At 49.1% G+C, this 19,964-nt stretch overlaps 1 protein-coding gene across 1 annotated transcript in view; it reads right to left on the bottom strand.

Moving 5' to 3' along the window:
* SFXN5 (sideroflexin 5) overlaps window positions 1–19,964 on the bottom strand; it is a 126,201-nt gene that overhangs the window by 30,690 nt on the left and 75,547 nt on the right. The window contains exon 10 of the mRNA XM_008583256.1: window positions 14,127–14,217. Within this exon, the coding sequence (XP_008581478.1) occupies window positions 14,127–14,217 (91 nt within the window). The remainder of the gene's footprint in view (window positions 1–14,126; window positions 14,218–19,964) is intronic.

Here is a 19,964-nt window from a genome sequence, read left to right as displayed (position 1 = left end):
ACAAGGCTGGGCCTGGGCCCGTGGCTGGGTGCTGGTGCTGACCTTGCCTGAACTCCTCCAGCTCTGCTTCAGGATGAAAGTGGGGGGACTTGGGGGTGGTAGGCGGGTGGGGAGTGGGGGGTGACAAATGAAGAGCCTGCCTGCTTCACTCCTCCCCCCAAAGCGCCTTGCTGTGTTTAAAGTTTTAATTTTTGCTAATTAATGTCAATTAATTTTGTATAATGAGTGTTTAATTTTGGGGAGTGTGTGAGCCTGGGAGCGACTGCAGTTCTGGGCTGTGAACGCTGATTAGCATCAACACCTGCTGCTTCCCCCTCCCTCCAGTGGGGGGGGGCACCAGGGTTTGGGGAGCTGGAGGGCGGCAGGGCCGGGGGGGCAGGCAGAGTGGGAGGGAGACCACAGATGCTCCTGGTGCCCAAGCCAATAGCTGGGGAGCCGAGTGGCCAGGGTGCTCACAGCTGGGGACAGAGTTCTACAGGCAAGGGGTGGCCTGAGACTCCAGGGGGTCTGTAAGCCTCAGTCTCCTGTTTCAATAAAGTGGGGAGGTGGAATAAACAGAGGGGAAGACCGAGAGGCTCTGCAGTCTTTGGAGAAAAAAAGCAGGAGCCCAGATAGAGTTCTAACATGTATTTAGAGCACATATGTCATCTTTGAGCATCTCTACTGTTTCCACACGACATGCAGCACAGTGGTAACCACGGCAGATCCTCTGCGGCTGCGACTCAGCCTTGAGCCCCTCCTGTCCTCACAGCAGGCGCACTCACCTGTCTTAAAACAGTGGCTCTCAGCCAGAAGCGATTCTGAGACATTTGGCCATGTCTGGAGACATTTTTTATTGTCACGATTTGGGGTGGGGGTGGGGTTGCATCTAGTGAGTAGAGGCCGTGGCCACTGATAACTGCCCTACAGTGCACAGGACAGCCCCCGCTACAAAGAATTATCCAGCCCAAAATGCCAGTAGTGCTGGCATTAGAAAGCTTTGTTTTAACCACAACCAGAATTAGGAAGGTGAATCTGAGATAAAGGAGATTTAGAGCAGCAGGGAATGACCTGGAGGAGAGGTTGGGAGCGTGGGTTTGGAGCCATCTGGGTTTAGGTTCCAGTCCTGGCTCTGTATCGCTCCCTTCTTACCCCCAGAGGTCACCTCCTGCCAGTTCCTGGGTCCCCAGGGCTCAGGCCCAGAAGAGCCCCCCAGGGTGGCCTTGGGAAGCCGGCACCCGGCCTCTGTGTTGGTGACACGCCCTCTAGTGGTGGCAGGGATGCTCTGCATCCCCCACGGCCCTGGGGCTGCTGGGCTCTTGGTTCCCAGGAGACCCAAGAAATCCCTTGGAGAAGATATCAGGATTTTCTGCCCTGAAAGGCATCAGTTCCCGCACTCTGAGAACCCTTCTACCACACCACCACCAGCACTGTTCCAGGTAAGGTAAGGTTACGGGAACATGGTCCAGGGGATGAGCATCTCCTAAGGTCAGGGGCTACCGACCCCACTTCAGCTCGGCTTCCTAGAGTATAAAAGAAAGGGCAGCATTTAGGGTCTCCATGTGATCTCTGGGCACTGGCTGAGCTCACATGGAATGTCAGCCTCTGCACAGCACCCAGGCCAGGTCACAGGAAGCCAGGGACAACTGAAGCATCTCTAGACCCCACTTTGAACATGTTTAGGGAAGACAAAATAAGACAAGGGATGTAGATTTGGAGGTGGTGGTGCACAAGCCCCAGGCTCATGGTGGAATCCTGCTTATTCTCCCCAATTTCCAAATGTGAAATGTTCAGATAGCAGGACAGAGCAGGACTTTGGTTCAAACACAAAACCACTTGAGACAAAAGGTGAAGCATGAAAGAAGTGAAAACCCAGACACCTTCCCCTCAGACAGCCTCTCTAGGACACTTTTGGGGGTGAAAATGACCTCTTCTCATCTGAGCTGACTGGATGGAAAAAAGACAGAGAAAACCCTAAGAACCATCTCAAAATGATGGCAACCCCCAGGCTCCTCCCGTGGAACAGCAAGGTGCTTACTGCCGACTCAGGTGGCACATGCCCTGTAATCTCTTCTGCTGGCTGTGTACTCTGGTTGCCTATTGAGCACTTGCTGTATGTACAGGCTTCCACCCATTTCTGCCTTTGATTAATGAAGTCTGTTACACTGACTTCATTTCCATGATCTCATCCGGAACTTTCAATTCTGCCGTACCCCTTTCAAACATTCCCTGGTCCTTCCCATCTCACTACTGTAAGTCCAGCTCCCAAGACAGGGAAACTAGGAGCCTAAACAAGTGAGAGAGAGAGAGCAAGTAATCATGGGCCATGGGTCTCCTTTCTAACACACCAGCAAGATCTATTATTGACGGTATCAGCAGGTTAATTAAGCAGTCTGTTAGTGATAATGTTAAGAAAGCTGGCACATTTTCAACTCAGATTGACACCATTCAAGACTCAGGCATAACTGATGTTGGAGCAGCAATGCTGGGCGATGTCACGGAATGAGAGAGAAAGATTGCTTCACGCTGATGGCAAGCTCAGTGTCAAGTCCTGAGGAAAATATGCTCTTGACTGCTGCAGATGTTCTCACATCTAACCCAGTGCGATGCAAAATCATGCAGATTGTGAACAGCTAATGAAGCACCCAGTGTAAAAGGGACAGTGTGGGGGAGAAGAAGGAGCAGTAGACAGAAAGATAAATGTGCAAGAAAGTTCTCGAAAAGAAGACACCAAGGGAGCTCGCCCTTCGAAAAAGCACAGAACAGACAAGTAGATGCAGTATCCCAGTCCGGCAACATACACACCATTGGGGGAAATTTGGTGGCAAAGCAGGTGTATCAACTTGCAGGGAAAGTACCATTCAACACAGAGGTGGAGCAATGGGCTATTGATTGGGGGGGAATAAAATACTGTAACTCCTCAATTCTAAGATGCATTTTTCCATATTTTAATGTTTTAAAAATCATGATATAAGTCACAATGGATGTTGTAAGGGAATGGGGGGGGGGTAACCTTACCTGCTACTCAACACAATTGCCTGTGCATGTGTGAACTTAGCAATGTGGAGAGGTATCTGTTCATTCAGGCATCACCTCAGCTGACCACAGCAATCCATACAGAATTTGAACTTAAACTTAGATTCCTAATTGTTGCCTAAAACATCTTTTTAAAACTTACACTATAATGGAGCACGGACATGAAAAGTTATTGTACATGCAGAAGATCGTCTGCCAGATAACAGGCAATGCAATTAAAGGCAGTAGAAATTGCCAAACCATAGATAGCTACCCTAAAGAAATGCTTGCCCATATGCACAAAGAGACATTTACAAGGATGTTAATTATAGCACTGTTTGTAAGAGCAAATAATTAGAAACAACCTAAATGTCCACCATTAGGGAACTCACATGGGAAGATCTCCAAAACAAATTGTTATGAGAAAAAGTTACTGAGTATGTACATAATGATTTACTGTATGTAAAACTCTGTAATTGGTATACACACATATATGTGTGCATAAATCCCAGGTAACAGTCTGGAAGGTTCATACCTCACAGAGTTCTTTCCTTGGGGAGGGCAACTCAATTTGAGAATTAGGGGTTGCTTAAAGACTTCTACTTTTTTACACTAAATTTTTCTATATTATTTGAATTTTTACAATGAGAATATAATCATGTGCTACTTACCTAAAACGTTAAAAGAAATTACCAAACTTCTTGAAGAAGATTATACAAATTTTAAAGCCAGCAGGGATTGGCATAATTTATTCATGAGTCCCACACTTAGGTATCTATATGTCAGAAACTTCCTAAAGAAGCTCATTAATTTCAGGAATATTTTTTCCTTCAAGGAAAGAAAATAGTGAAACCCAAAGTGTAACCAAATAGGAAATGCAGACAAAAATTCCCAACATTCTTTTATATGTTTTGAAATTATACTCATACTGTCAGTCTTAAAGGGGCTACCAGGTCAACATTAGAAGCAGAAACTACAAAAAGCAGTGGTGGCCATGATGCTGCATTTAATAACCAATATCCAAAAGAGAATTAGAAAATGTGAAGAAGGCTCGGACTCCAACTCTGTGGTACTGAAGAAAGCGAATGCATAAGTGACGCTTGCTAATTCCTTCCAATGAACATTAATTATAGTTCTCTCCTCTTCTGAAGGGCTGCTATATTAATACCTCTTATAACTGAGGCCTCTTAGAAGTATGGCATTTAGGATCTACTTATAAACCATATTATAAGAAATGAGAAACAGGGAAAATACATTCATTATATATAAAAAAAGGGCTACTAATATCAATCTATGAAGAGTTGTGGTGACTAACTCGCAACAGCGCTTTTATTTCCAAAAGATTAGTCCAAACTAATAGTAATAAATCTGCTCCTTGCCAGTGATTGGTGTAGGAAGGGACATGTGACCCAAACCTAGCCAATGAGGGATGTCTGCTGGGGACTTCTGGGAAAGGCCTCCTCCGACCTAAGGAGGCATGGCCGGCAGACAGAGCCCTAGTCCTCTGGACACTGTTGGGTCTGGATGTGATGCTTGGAATTGCTGCATCCATGTTATAACCATGAATGAAGCTGGGAAGCTGGTTGAGCAGTTAGAAGTCAGAGCCCTGGATGCCTTATCTGGGACTCACCCTTTGTAAAGTAATTAATTCCTTTATTATTGAAGCTAGTTTGAGTTAAGGGTATCTGCTAATTTCAGCCAAAAAAAAAAAAAAATCCATAAAACGTATAAAGAGCTTTAAAAATTATTAATAAAAAGATAGTGCTCAAAACCACAGAAAAATATGAGTAGGAAATTCATAAAATGTTTTTTAAAACCCAATAAATATTAACTCAATCTTACCAATACTCTAAGATAGATCTCTGAATCTAGGAGAAAAATCAATTTGGAGAAGATCTTTATATGTTTCAGAGACTAATCCTCATTGGTTAAATGGCTTGTAAACACCTATTCCCAACCTGTGGCTTGTTTTTCTCACCCTGGTCACAGTGTCTTCTGTCATATAGTTTAATATGTAGTCAAATAAGCAATCCTTTCCTTTCTGATAAATACTTTTTGTGTCATTAAGGAATTCTACCCTATTCCAATGTTCATCTATATTTTCTTCCAAAAGTTTTACAATTTTACTTTTCACATCTAGGTCTTTAATGTGTCTGGAATATATTTTGTGTATGGTATACAATAGGGATTTCCTCATTCTGTCTTCTATTTGGAAACCCAAATGCCCAATAATGTTAAGAAAAGATTCCCAACTATCCTGAGAATTGGAAAAATGCAAATTAAAATGAGAAATGAACCATTTCAGGTGGACGAAAATTTAAAAGATTGATAATATCAAATGTTGAAGAGGTGCTGAAGAAGATGTAGGGAAACAAAAATTTATACCCTGCAGGTGGAGTAAAGGCAGTATGCCCACTGGGCAATATCTAGTAAAGGTAAAAATGTGCATATTCTCTAACGTGCTCATTTTGTTCTAGGTATATACCCTAGCTCAGTGATTCTCTACACTGGCTGCATAACTAAAACCAAATCTGAGATAAGGCCAGATCTGTTTGTTTTTTGTTTTTTGTTTTTTGTTTTTTTTTTAAACTCCCCAGGTGGTTGTGATACAGATGAAGGTTTGAAAACCCCTGCCCGGGAGAAACTCTTATTCATGTGCACATGGACACAGGTACGAGGTTGTTGACAGTAGAACAGTGTATAATAAATAACGAGAAACTGGAAACAAGCTAAATATCCCACACAGTCCCTACGGCAGCTGAAATGAATGTATATGTGTTAACCTGGAGAAATCTCAAAACCACAATCAAAAGCAAGTTTCACAGCGATATATGTACAGTATGATACAGATAAGGTAAGTTTTAAAAAATACATAAATAACACAATTGATGGTCTATGGTATGTACTCATATGATAAAATATAAACACCTAAATGGGGAGGATATGCTGACTCCAGGTTAGTGGCTTTCCTAAGGGAGAAGAGACCAGAATCAAGCACAGAGGGCTTTGAGTGTATCTAACCTGCTATTTCTCCATTTCCTCAATTTTCTATGTGTTTGAAATATTTAATAATTCTTAAAAAATAGCCATGGAATGAACTATTGTGGCTGTTAAAAAGGATATTAGAATTTTATGTCTGCCATGGAAAGACATCCAAAATTTATTATGAGGTTAAGAAGCAGTTGACAGAGTAGTATGCATGTGTGATCCCATTTGTATTGTTATATTTATATGGGCATATTTCTACTATATATAGATATAACAAATAGGCAGTGATTCATATACTTTTAGCTGCATACTTGAGTTTGGAGGGATATACACTAAACATCTCTGGGGAGAGAAGCAGTATTGTTTAATTTTATACAACAATTATGTATCATCATTTTAAAAATAGCTATTTTAATTAAACAAACAAAAAAACAAAGCATTCTAGTTGCAACCATGAGACTTGAGCAGCCATCATGTCTCCAGATGGACACTGGACAAAGTACTCCCAGACTCTACTTCCCCATCTGCAAGGAGAAGAAGGTAACGTTGCCCTTTCCTCTCTCCTCTTTCTCATCTTCTCTCACCTCTCTTCTTCCCTTCCGCTATTTTGTAGGCAACACAGTAAATGATTTAAATCATGTAAAAGAGTAAACAATAAATAAACAGTAAGTCTCCTCCCCAGTAAGTCTTTGGCTCTTAGCTTTACCCTCTGCCCAGAGGCAACTGCTGTAGCCAAGTTCTCATGTCCCTGCCAGAGACGGTCTGTGAATTAAAAGTGTGCCTGTATGTACATCACCACCTTCCTACACACTCACACATACACAAAGAGCAGAATACAGCCCCTCTGCCTTTAAAGGAGTGATGATTATCAAGTGAAGATATATACCCTAATGTTTGCTTGATTTCACAATATTCCCCATTATCCCACCTGAGAGGCAGTGCAAAACGGCACAGATCTTCTATTAGAATTGGGGAGAGTTGAGAATTGGGGAGAGTTTCATAACCCATACTGAAGTGTCACCAACTCAGGACTGGGAATTTCTGGACTGAAAAATCAACCTCTAAATCTGGTGTAGGGGCCGAGCCTGTGGCACACTCAGGAGAGTGCGCGTGGCACACTCAGTAGAGTGCGGCGCTGGGAGCGCAGCAGCGCTCCCGCTGCGGGTTCGGATCCTATGTAGGGATGACCGGTGCGCTCACAGCGCTCACTGGCTGAGCACGGTGTGGCCGGTCTCAAAAAGGACAAAAAATAAAATAAAAATTAAAAAAATAATAAATCTGGTGTAGGCTGACTCCGAAGTTTGGAATCTCTTAATGTAAGATTCCTGCAATAAAAATTAAAGAAATAATAAATCTGGTGTAGGCTGACTCCGAAGTTTGGAATCTCTTAATGTAAGATTCCTGCTCACACTCATCTCCTGAAAAGCTCCCTTTATCACAGCTGCTCCCTAGCTTCAGCTTCCTCAGTGGTCTCCAATGAGTATAAGACAAAGCTCAGCCCCTAAGCTAATATTCGAGACCTTCACATGTCCTCTACCCTTCCTCAGCAGGCCAGCCCATCCGGACCAGGCCCTGCTGCCTCCTGCATTCCTAACCTTTCCCCGCTTCTTTATGCTTTCCCATTTTCTGTACCTTCTGGATTTTAGGAACTATAAAACCTCTGAATTGGAAGGCCATCCATTCATGAAGCATTTACTGAGCACCTACTGTATGCCAGGTCCTGAGCAAGCTGCCCAGAAATAGTGACTTGATCATGTATTAGTACCCTTTGCTGCTTTTTGGGCCAGTCTGCTAATCAGACACTTATCTAAAACCCAGGGGTCAGGCAGCTCATTCCAATAACAGACTGTTAGTTCTTCAGAAGATCCTGCTACTCTTGTTGAACTCCCACTTATCAGACCCATTTTGATGTGAGGAACCCAGAATTAAAGAGACTCCTTTGTTCTAGGCATTCTATCTTTAGTAATGCAGCCAAAGTCTGAGTAAGCGTCATCAGAGTCACACACCGTACCATAGACCCATTCTGAGCATACAGCCCACAAAATCCCCAGGTCTTTGTCCTGAGTACCTTGACCAAGTCAGGTCTTTGCACCCTTACACTTGTGCAAACAGCAAGCTTTACATCAAGCCTTGTGAGATCTCATTGGCCCACTTCTACAGATCTTTTAAAATCCTGGTGCTCTTGCCCATGAACTCACAATACCTGCCAGGTTGGTGTCCGTGTTTCCATCCAAGGCAGTCATAAAATAACCCAAGGGGATGAGACTGAAGACAGAGCCCTAGGAATCACCACTACAGACTTCCCTCTAGCTGACTAAGAGCCACTGCCCTGTCCTCCTGGAACCTGATACACACTAGGGACTCAGGCCAGTTTTGAGGTTGCCCCTCATGCTGGCACCCAGCCTAGCCCACCCATCCTTACAGAAGCTCTGATGAGAACTTCCTTGCATGGCTCCTCAAAATCCATACCCCTATGCCCACACATTCCTTTGACAGCGTGTTCTAATGATCTCTCCACCGCCCTTTTTAAAAAAACCAACACCCTCTCCCTAAATAATTCAATTCATATTAGATTCCTAAAATCTTGGATGTGTTGGGAGGTAATTTAAAGATAATTTCTAATGGCTTTCATCTTCTATAAAACTGTATTGCAATTATCACTGGAACTTTTGTTTTCTGTGCCATTGTGAGCATTTGTCCACCTCTTGCCCCCAAGTAACAAGCTCCTGAATAACAAGAATGTGTCTTCTGTGGTTCTTGGCACCCCTGGCTACGGCAGGTAGAGGAATGGAGCTGGAAGAGGACTAACATTTACTGAGTGCTCATGACGTACTGGGAGATGGACGTGTTTGGTCCCCACGGGAACTCTGCAGAGCTATACTGGTGCTCCCATTCTATAGACAGAGCGACCACAGCCCGGAGAGGCTGGACAGCATGCCCATGATAACCTGGCAAGTGATGGGCCCACTGGTCATCCCCTCAGGCCTGCCAACTGACAGAGTGGATGACACTGGTGGTAAAAACTTATGTAAGAAAACAGAACACTCAAAGACTATTTTTAAAAATGAAAAAAAAAATCCAGAATAAATGTCCAGGTAGCTACTGAAGCTGGTCACCAATATCATGAGGGTGGGGTCCGCTGCAAGTGCCCGATCTCAAGCCTTCTGTGCCCGAGCACTCATTTGATCGCTGACTGAGCACCGACTATGTACCAGGCACAGCGGGGGACTGGGGCCAGTGATGAATGAGGTGCATCCCCTGTCTTGGGGTACTTACAGTCTGACAGGCAGACTGGGAAACAAAATGGGCAGTCCCTAGATAGACACAGGCATAAAAAAGGAGCTGCAGTCCAACCTGACTGGGACTACCAGGGAGGGCTTCCTGGAGGAGATGGTGTCTGAGCCAAGTCAGGAGGCCTGGCAGCCAAGGGAAGGTAGAGGGTGGGGCTGAGGTCGTGGGGAGAGCATGCATCCAGGCAGGCAGGGCCACGTACCAAGGCCTGTGCCAAGCGAGGAGCAGGAGAGGAGGCTTACACGATTCACCACCGCTGCAGTGGGGTGCAGGCAGGGCAATGCAGGAGCAGGTCGAGGGAACTCGAGGCCTCCAGAGGCACCTGAAGGGCCAGGGATGCCACGTGAAGCACCATCAACCTCGATAGAGAAAGTGCATGTCACAGGGTACTGTGCTCTCAGGTGACAAGGGATGGAGGAGCAGCAGGCCTGGGAAGCTGTGCTCTGACCTGGGGCAGGAGCTCAGGGCAGGCTCGGGCAGCACTGCCACGGCACCTTGTGGACAAGGGAAGCAGGGGTATGAAGGGGGGATCCATGACATGAAGACCCATGTGGCCTGGGGTGAAGGGGGCATAGACGCGGGGGGGTGGGGCAGGTATGTGGCACCTTGGGTGTGAATGGACAAAAGACCTTTTTCCAAAGGCTGCCAGGACACCCTGAGCAATGGACTCACTGGGAGTATAGATATTTTCTCATGATGATGAAATACACTGTGACATTTAACATGAGCGACTGCTGAGGATGGCACATAAAGGAGTCACTTCCCAGCAGAGGGTGCTCAGGCTGGCATTTCCAGTACTTGTAGGAAGGCTCTTGTCCTGTGGAAGGAGTCGTGGCTGGCTGGTGCTGAGGCTCAGGCTACCCCCATTGGGAGCTGGGGGAATGTTGACGCTCACTGTTTATTCCCTGCTCTGTGTGGACGCAGCCAGGCAGTTTGGGGGTGACCTTCAGGGCTTTGTGCCCTCCCCTCTACACACATACACAGAGCCTGGGGGGCCAGCTTTATAGACGTGCTTGCTGAGGTGACACCTGTGGTCTTTCTCCTCTCCAAAGCCCCTGCCCCATCCATTCCTGACAAGGTGTGTCTATTCCTCCAGCCAGTTCCCTCTGGTGGGACCTGGAACCTACCCCCCCACCCTTTGCTGGTAACTCCTCACAGCGCCCCCTCCCCAAGGCCACAAGAAGGCTGTCTGTGGGGCCTGCACCCCCTAGAATGGACTCTGCTCATGAAAGCTGGTGGCTGGACATAGGGGTGTGTACTTTTCCGATGCCTCCTCTACTGACCTTTATTACACTGTTTGCCTAGCTTCCCAAACCATTAACTTCCACCCCACAGCAACCACACGTCAATTAATGGAGGGCCTGCTCTGAGCTCGAGCTCCTGAACACAATTTAGCGTGACAGTCCACAAATAAGAAAGAACTAGAGAATTAATTAAGGTCTAAACAAATTAATTAACAGTCCCCAATCGATTCCGATGCCAGCACACATGCTCCTGGGCTCACCGTCTCTCCTACTGTCTCCATGTATAAATAGAAACTGAGATACCCACATGATTGCTGTTCTAGACCAGGGCCACGGTTCGGCTCTGAAAACACCTTGGGGGAGAGAAGTGGCTGCAGTGAGCATCCCAGGCCTCTCCACGACCTCAGCACACACACATGCACACGCATGTCACACTCACACACACACACCCGCACACGGACATGAACATACACCCCTGGCTGAAAAACCAGGAGTGAACTTAAAGGCGAGTTCTCCATGCAGGACACTGAGTTGCCCCAGCTGCTTCTGGACCACATCCCTCAGTTTCTCAGTTACAGGGGGTGAGGGGTCACTCAAGTGGGTCTGAAATAGCCCCGGGCTGGGCCTGGGTGGCCTGGGCTTGGGCCAGCTCAGTATAACTTTCAGCAAATCTGAAATTGTTGACTTTTCTGTAAAATGGGGATGGCAGGCTCTGCCTTAGGGCCCTCCCAGCACAGAATGAGAATTGAGGGGAAGCAAGTCCTGCTGGGGGTTGAGAGCTGTGTAGCCCCTGGCAGTGCTGGGCTCTGCAAACCCCGGGAGGCCTGCAGTGACTGTCAAGGAGGTCTGAACAGGAAGAGGCTGAGGTGGGGTCTTGTTGGAGGTCTCACTTCCAGATGGGAGACAGTGGGCAGAGAGGGGCAGGAGTTAGGTGTGGGGACCAGGCGTCCTGCACCTAGTGTCTCAGGCCTCTCTCTCAGGCAGCATGTGGAACCAGAGATGAGACGTTTCCTCCCACCTCCCGGACTTCTGGCTGGAGCAGGAGCCCCAGGAGGAGCAGGGCGGAGCAGTGGGCAGAAGCAACTGACTCCCACAGCCTCCCTGTCCCCAGCGCTTGGGCTCCCAGCCTGCCTAGGAGGGAGGGAGAGGGGATGTGGCCTCTGATGTGTCCTCACAGCTTGGTGAGTCCCCATCATACCAGCAGCCTGAAGGGGCAAAAGACCCTCTACAAGATGAAGCTCGTGCTGAGCAAGCTTCTTGGTAGCCTTTAATGGTGGGGCAGCCTAACCCACCTCAGAAAGCAGGGTGAACACTGGGCAGGACCCAGGCCCAGCCAGCATGCAAGGCTTAAAGATGCTCTGTCCCGGCCAAGGGTTCCTGGGGATGAGGTGGAGTGAGGCCAAGTGCAGGGACTGCATGGTGGCCTCTAAGCCACCAGTAGGTGATGGCCACGCCTATTCATCTCGCACACCACTGGGTCAGCAGTGACTAGGGGAGTTGGCAAGGGCCCATTTGCAGATAGGACTGGGATGGACATGGGGCCAGAGGGAAGGAAGCCTGTGTTGGGGGGAGGAGAGACTGGGGTTGGGGGTGGAAGGCAGCCAGGCTCAAGGAAGAAGCCAGAAATTGTCTGCTTCTCTCAGGATCACAGCGAGCTAGGACAATCAGGGCTGCAAACCACGGACTGTGCAACCTGTGCAACTGGCCAAGGATACACAGAAGACCTCCAACAGTGGCTGGACCTGTGTGAGGAGGCTGAAGGCTCCTTCCCAACAAGAAGATGCTCGAAGAGGGACATGTCAGAAAGCAGGGATCTCAGACCAAAAGCAGGGATCCCCCTCCCAAAGTAGTCCCAGAGAGGTTAAGACTACCCCAAGGTCACACAGCAAGATGGACGGCAGGGCTGGAATGGGCCCCTGGCAAAGTTCTTATCAGAAGCTTGGCTCTAGGACAGATTACATCTAGGCGAGTCCCAGATCCAGTCCAGTGCAGCTGAGAGCTGCCCCCTTCTCGGGCTGCTTCTCACCCTCCAGTCCAGGAACACCAGTTGGGCAGCCGTGTTTGCTCAATTAGGCCCCTTAACAAAGTCAGAGCTAAAGAGTTATTCCATTAATGGCCCACAACAGAAATAGCTGAGTTCATTAAAAGTGTGGAGTTGCTATAGCAATTATCTAGGTTGGCCAAGGCTCAGCCGGGTGGTTGGTTCTGGGAGTTCATTAGCCTCTGGGCCATCAAGAAGGTGGGGCTGCCCAGTAATGATCTCCCACCTCCTCATGGGGGCTTTTCAGATGCTTTAAAGCACTTGGCTCTCAGTGGAACCTGGTCTGAGGCCTCATTTTCTCCTCCTGGAGCTCTGGACTATAGGAATGTGGGTACTGGAGCCCACATCTTACAAATGGGGAAGCTGAGCCCTGGAGGTGAAGGATGGGGTCAGGACCATGAGCCTGGGTCTGACTCCTGACTCTCCATACTGAGCCTTGGCACCAGGGAGGTCGGGGAACCTCAGGCCCGTCCTGGGCTTGCCTGTGTCTCTGTCCTCTGGCACGGATGAGCAACTCTGGTGTTATGATTCCAGCACTTGCTTATACATACTTCTCTTTCGACAACAAATCATGCACTGCCTGTGCTGCTGTCAGTGTTATTTCTTTTTAATTGAAAAAAAAATGTTCCACTATTTTGTCCATCTCTCCAAACAAGGCATAGGCTTCTTAAGAGCCAGGCCGGGCTTTGTGGCATTCAGGCCTGGGCCCTGGGACATCCATCATGAGCTCATAGACTCCAAGTTCAGCAAGGACTCTGCTGAGGGCAGGAGAAATCCCCTTCACATTCACATACACCCACATCACCTGCACATGGGCAAAGGCCTCCAAACCCTGGAGGGCCACAATACCCAAAGGCTTGAAACCTAGACTAGCAAAGCTTCAAACTTTCTTCTGTGCCAGGAACCCCTCTGACAGTCTGGTGAGGCCCATGTACCCCTTTCAAAATAATGTTTCTGAATGCAGAAAACAAAATACATAAGATCACAAAGGGATTATATTGAAATAAGTTATCAAAATATCTTTTAAATTATGATACAGTAATAGCTGTGCTTAACTAATGAATTAAAAAACAAGATCTATCAGTCAATGTACTAAATATGATAATTTGAATTAGTGTTGAGCATAAATGATATTTTAAGATCTCTGTAACAACTGTAATGTGACATGAAAATATCTGTGATTACTAATGGTGACATAGTTCCAGGTCCTGCTTCTTACTGTGGTTTGCTGCCTACATTCATAATGGAAGGAAATGTTAAATTACAGTTGGAGGTTAGTGTAAATATTCCCCCTCCCCCAAGTTCACAGCATCCACTGCATTCTGTCTACTGACCCTTTGAGGGTCTGAGGACCCTAGGTTAAGAACCCCTGTGCTAAAAGCAGAATCCCAGGCATGGAGCTGGTCAGTGGGGCCCCTCATCCTGTCTTCTTTCTATGCGTTCTGTTCCAGTTCCTCCAGCTGGGAGCCCTGTCTCCCAAGAGAATCAGGAGAGATGTGGAAGTGCCCTCCAGCTCCCTGGGAACCCTACAGTCACCCACGCCCATGCATGGAACATGCAGCTCTTACCTACGGCAGGGAATGGCACAAATCTCTGGACAAGAAGGCGGGTGGCTGGGGTGAACTTGTTGGCTTTCTGAACCAGGACATTAAGGCCCACCTTAGAAAGAAAACAAACAAACAGAAAAAGTGAATGATGTTGCAGAGGCTTGTGGGAGGAAATGACAGAACTGGAGGAAGAGCAGAGAGTGAGGACTGTCATCTTCCCCCAGACCTCTAATCCTCCGTGTCACCTGATGTTGCAAAGCTCCAGTCTGGCTATTTAATGTCCCACTCCCTGGTCATCCCAGTTAACCAGCCCGTGAGAAGGAGGGAGAGAGGTAAAGCATCAGCACCGCAGACACATGCATACACGCACACACACACGTGCACACATACACATGAACACACACGCGCATACACTCTGGGGAGGGGGAAGGGATGGGATGGTGGGGTGGCTGCTGCTAGAAGGATACAGAATTTGCAAATAAATGAAATGTAGGAACCCCTCATTCCCACCCCCGCCTCTAAACCAGCACCTTTCTGAGGCTCCACAGTGGGCCGAGAGATGAGCCTAGCCACACCACGAGGGCTCAGGAGAAGGAGACTCACGTACCTGCCCACAGGTGACTGCGGGGCTAAGCAGAGTAGCTCAGAGCAGGACAGAGGGTGCAATGTTACCTCTTTTCCCAGATAAGAGACAGGTTCAGAGAGGTTAGGTAACTTTGGGCAAGGACAGACAGCTATTACAAGGAGGTAGAGCTAGGACTTGAAGCCAGGGTCTCCTGGTTCCAAAGCTTTGCCCCTTCCTTCACTCAAACCCCAGCTCCCCTCACCCAGCCAAGGATACCAGGCCCCTGTTCACCTCTGCTTTGGGCCCTCTCCACTCCAGTCCATGCCCTGAGCTGTCTGCTCATGTCTACCACCACCAGCTCCTCCCCAGACTACACAAGAAGGTACAATCTACTCCATGCAGCAGTCTCAGCCTTCACAACCTCTCTTCCCCACTCCCCAACACCCTGCATCCAACCCTGTGAGCCCAGTTTGCTGTTTGTGAGATGCATACTTCTGGCCTTGGGACCTTTGCCAGTGCTGGTCCCTATCCTAGAATGCTTCCCTCCTCTACACAGGCCACACCTGTCCTTTCAGGCCCACCTCTATGTTCCACCTCGAGTGTCACTTACTAGCAATGGGTCCTTAGACGGCTAAGTCATTTAACCTTTCTCTGTCTTAGTGCCCTTATCTGTAAAAAGAGACAGTAAAATCTACAACATCCCAGGGCTGTTATAAGGATGTATGTGAAGTGTTGAGCATGAGCATCATAAGAGCTTCAATAAATGAAGCCATACAGTAATGATGTCACTGGACTTGGAGGGAGGGACCATGCCTTTTTCACCTTTGTATGCCCAGCACTTAGGGCTGCACTGAGTGGCACATAGTACATGTTCAATAAACTGGTGATTAAAGAATAAACACATGAAACAACAAATGACTGAATGGAGAGATCAGCAAAGGCTGGTAGGAGGGCTTCTGGGAGGAGAGAAGGCAGGGTTAGGCTAGGCAGAGAAAGAGGACTTTCTAGAAGGGAAAAACATGAACACATGCAAGACACATGTGGCCAGCCCAGAAGATGGTATGAAGAGGCCTCTGCTCCCCCAGACTGAGGCCAGAGCCAGCCCCTGCCCTGTCGATCTTGCTTGGGAGGAGGGGGCGGCAGGAGCCGTGGAAGGACTCCTGGTCTGACCAGGCCTGGGGCAGCCTGGTCTCAGCTCTGGCACATGTAGGGGCTCAGCAGGCCATCCTGTGCCCTCAGGCCTGGCTCTGGCCTCAAATTTCTGGGTTGTTGGGGGAGAGGCAGAACCTAGCAAATGCCTCCAGGGCTGCTGGGTGCCTGCAGCAGCCGAGGCAGGGCTGCAACTGTGAGGCCCAGGAACACAAGGGAGTGCCGGCCCGCCAGGCCCTGGGCAGCCCAGGGCCCCATGGAGCCAGATTAGTGCCCGGCAAACCCAGCCTGCGCTTTCAGGTGCCCCCCTCCATTCTAAGTCTCGAGCTAATGCTCAGAATCCAATCCTTGTGCTGCCTGCTCGCTTGAGGGAAGACTGGGAGGCAGGGAGAGGCCTGGCAGCTTGGACACACTTGCTGGAACAGCAGGCAGGCTGGGGGGTGGCCAGCCACGCTGGGCCCTGCTGCCCTACCATGTGGATGGAACTCATCAAGTCCAGGTCATCCCCACTCTCTGCAGTGAGTGACTCAGAAATGGCCTGTCCCCACGCCCAAAAAAGTGCAGAGAGGGAATGCGTGGGAGGAGGCTGGAGGACACATAGATGGGCATTAGTGATGAAGGACAAAATGAAGAAGGGGCTCGGAGAGAAGGCAGTGAACCCCTCCTGCATGCCAGGCCACTCAGCACATGTTCACATGAAATATCTAAATGAACGTGGATGGAACTCATCAAGTCCAGGTCATCCCCACTCTCTGCAGTGAGTGACTCAGAAATGGCCTGTCCCCACGCCCAAAAAAGTACAGAGAGGGAATGCGTGGGAGGAGGCTGGAGGACACATAGATGGGCATTAGTGATGAAGGACAAAATGAAGAAGGGGCTCGGAGAGAAGACAGTGAACCCCTCCTGCATGCCAGGCCACTCAGCACATGTTCACATGAAATATCTAAATGAAATCCCCACTGCAAGGCTTATACATAGGCCATATTGCCCTTTTTCATGGATAAGAGGTAGGTTCGGAGAGGTTAAGTAACTTTGTCCAAGGACAGACAGCTATTAAAAGGCAGGTAAAGCTAGGATTTGAAGCCAGGGCCTGCTAGTTCCAAAGCTTCGCTTGTAACTGCTGTGCTATTTACTTTCCATTTGTTTCCCATCTCAAGGAGTGATGCTGTCATGTCTGTACACCACCTAAAACCAGCCATGTGCATAGCAAGAGGCTCCCTGACGAAGGCCAGTTGGGCCTGGAGTCCATAACAGTGGAAAAGGGAAGGCAGTTTCTGTCAGGGAAGATGGGACCCTTGCACCACTCCGCTCCAGCAGCTGGAAGTCGGAAGGACTGGGGTCAAAGCCCCACACGCTGATTTGGCAAGATGCAGGAAGTGCTGGAGGAGGAGGAGCAGGAGCCATTGGAGGAAGTGAGCAGAGAGGCTCGGACCCTTGGACCCTTCCGCATGGCTGCCTCCTGGGGTGGGCAGGGCTTGAGTGCAGTGGGAGGACAGGAAGGAAGAGAGGCCCTGTTTGTAGCAAGTGCTCAGACTTACCCCCCCACACACTCTGAGGCCCTCCCCTCCCTGGCTGGCCATTCTTCCCACTGGCTAGGCCTGGCACAGTCCAGAGTGGGGGGGAGCCCAGGGGAAGGAGGAAGAAAGAAGAGAGAAAACAATGCCCCAGATCCAGGTCTCTTCTGCCTCTTATTCCCTGAAGCCCACCTGGGTCCCCCTCATGGATGGGGTGAGATTTAGTGAGGCACGCTACGTTTCTGAGAGCACGGCCAACATGCCCAAGCCCAGGGAAAGGGCTGGGGACCAGCATGATGTGGAGCAGACCTGGGCATGTGTGTAGCTGTGAGCTCTCTAGGAGTCAGTGATGTCATCCCACCCACCGATCAATGACAAGCCCAGTGGCAGGGAGGGCATGGAAACAGAGGAGGCAAGAAGCCACTTACCCTCACCCCTCCTTGGAACCCAGCCCAAGCCTTACTGCCCCAGCACTAAGGACAGCCACCGCCTGGGAGAGAACCCGGGGTGGACTGTAGACTGGGGGTTGGGAGCCCGTCTGTTCTAGTTCCTCAGGGGCTCTTTGGCCTGGAACATTTGGTAGAGCCCATTAAAATTAAAAAGCCAAGTGGCTGGTGGCTCTGAATGCCAGCTCGTTTTCCCTGGCATGGTGGGTCCTGTTTAAGGGAACCAGCTGGCATTAATGGCACACAATTCATCATGAACAGCAGCTAGCGATCAGAAAAATCAGAGCTAATAATCAGGTTCGGGAAAGATAATGAGATATGGAACAATCACTGCTGAGGGTCCCCCATGGTCTGTTTTAACAGCCTCCAAATAAGCCACAAAATAGAAATTAACCAAACAGGGGCTCCATTTTGGCAGAGGGGCAAAACAAACAGGGTGTGGGTTTTGCATAAGAATTCCTCCAGCAGACCGGGGTCCTGGAAGAAGCATGAGCCAGGACCTCTGGGACATCAGCAGTGGCCTGAAGGAGGCAATGGACCTTCTCTGACCACTTCTCTCCAAGCTCTGCTTGCCAGGCCCGTGAATTTGCCACAGGCAGCTGAAACAGGAGGCCAGAGAAGAGGAAGGAAGGCCAGCTTCCTGACAGTCCCCACAAGATGAGAAAAGGCACCAAGAACTGGGGGTGAGGTGGGAGTTCCTTAACTCAACATCTTCAGTGTTACGAGCTACACGGCTGGTGGCTGTATCCCTCAGTACCAAGGTCTTGCTCTGCCAACAGCCGCCTAATCTCTGCAAGGCCAACGAGGAGACACTGGGTGGGGCTGGAGCAGTGCCTGTGTCCCTATGTCACCTGGCTGGGTCCTTCACTCCAGCTGCACACCCAGCCACCTGGGAGTGTTCCGTGGACTTCAGGGACTCCACCTCCTCATGGCCCAAACCAAAGATGTCTCGCTTTTCCTTACCCACACCCTCTCCTCCTCGGCCATGCCCAACTCAGCTCCTTGTGCCAGAAACCTCAGAGTCTTCCTGGGCAGGAGCCTCTCCCGGCCCACAGCTACCCATGGCTCAGGGCTACCTGCTCCACCTCCTGTAGCCTTGAATGCGGCTCTCTCTGCTCCCACCACTTGGCACTCAGCACCTCCCATGGATGACTGCCTGCCTCCTAACCAGACTCCGCATGTCCACTCCTGCCTCCCTCCAACCTCTCTACAGCCGCCAGAGCGATCCTCTCAAAACAGAGATGGACTTGCTTACAGGCTTTCGGTGGCTTCTCCCAGTACGTACAGAGCCGCACAGCCCTGCGTGGCTGCTCCGCCTTGCTTGCTTGTGAGGCTCCAGCCACCCGGCCCTCTCCCCACTCCTGCCGTGAGCCAGTTCTCCCCCCAACCCTCAAGGCCTTCAAGCCTGCTCACTTTTCAGCCTAAATGTCCGGCCCCCTCTTCACTCGGAGCTCCCCTTGATAGTCTCTCAAAGAACCTAGAACCCTTTCTTTTGTCCTCCTATAACAGTCTCTAAGTATATATTTATTTACCTTCTTAACATTGTTTCAAAGTAATACATGTACCTGATTAAAAAGCTGAATAGCACAGAAATATTTTAACCTGTAGACACTTTACAAAATATCCATTTCTCCCAATAGACCATAAGCACTGGGGCTCAGGGCCTGTGTCTCTTTTATTCCTGACTGAATTCCTAATGCTGGTAAAATGAGTAGGTGCTTAATAAATGTTTTCAGAATAAATCAAGTGAATGATTTCTGAGGCAGGAAGGAAAAAAAGAGCCACGAAGGAGACTTGCCTTGTATAGCCACTGCTGTCCACCTTAGCAAACACCGAGCACTACTCCATTCTTAGATCCTGCACACACAGGTCTAAGAGTCCCCCAGTAGATCATTTCATCCACTCTGCCAGGAGGAAGGACCTTGGGAGGTGGGCCCCAACAACTACCAAAGCTTCTGAGAAAGAGGATGCCTGACTGAGCCCTGAAGGGGAGTAGGAGGCAGCCAGGTGGGAAGGACAGGGCTCGGCAGAGGTTCAGAAGCATGAAATACTGGTGTCTGCAGGGCACTCAGGAAGGTCTGCAGCCAGCTCTGCAGACTACTGGCACCTGACATAAGGGAGCCCAAGTGGCCCTGAAGATCTAGGGAGAAGGGGGCATGCCTGAAAAGAGGGATGCCATGAGGTC

Source organism: Galeopterus variegatus, unplaced genomic scaffold (genome assembly GCF_000696425.1).
Source record: "Galeopterus variegatus unplaced genomic scaffold, G_variegatus-3.0.2 Scaffold2875, whole genome shotgun sequence".
Lineage (NCBI taxonomy): Eukaryota > Metazoa > Chordata > Mammalia > Dermoptera > Cynocephalidae > Galeopterus > Galeopterus variegatus.
Note: the sequence above shows the minus strand (reverse complement) of the source record. Positions and strands in the feature narration are given on the sequence as shown.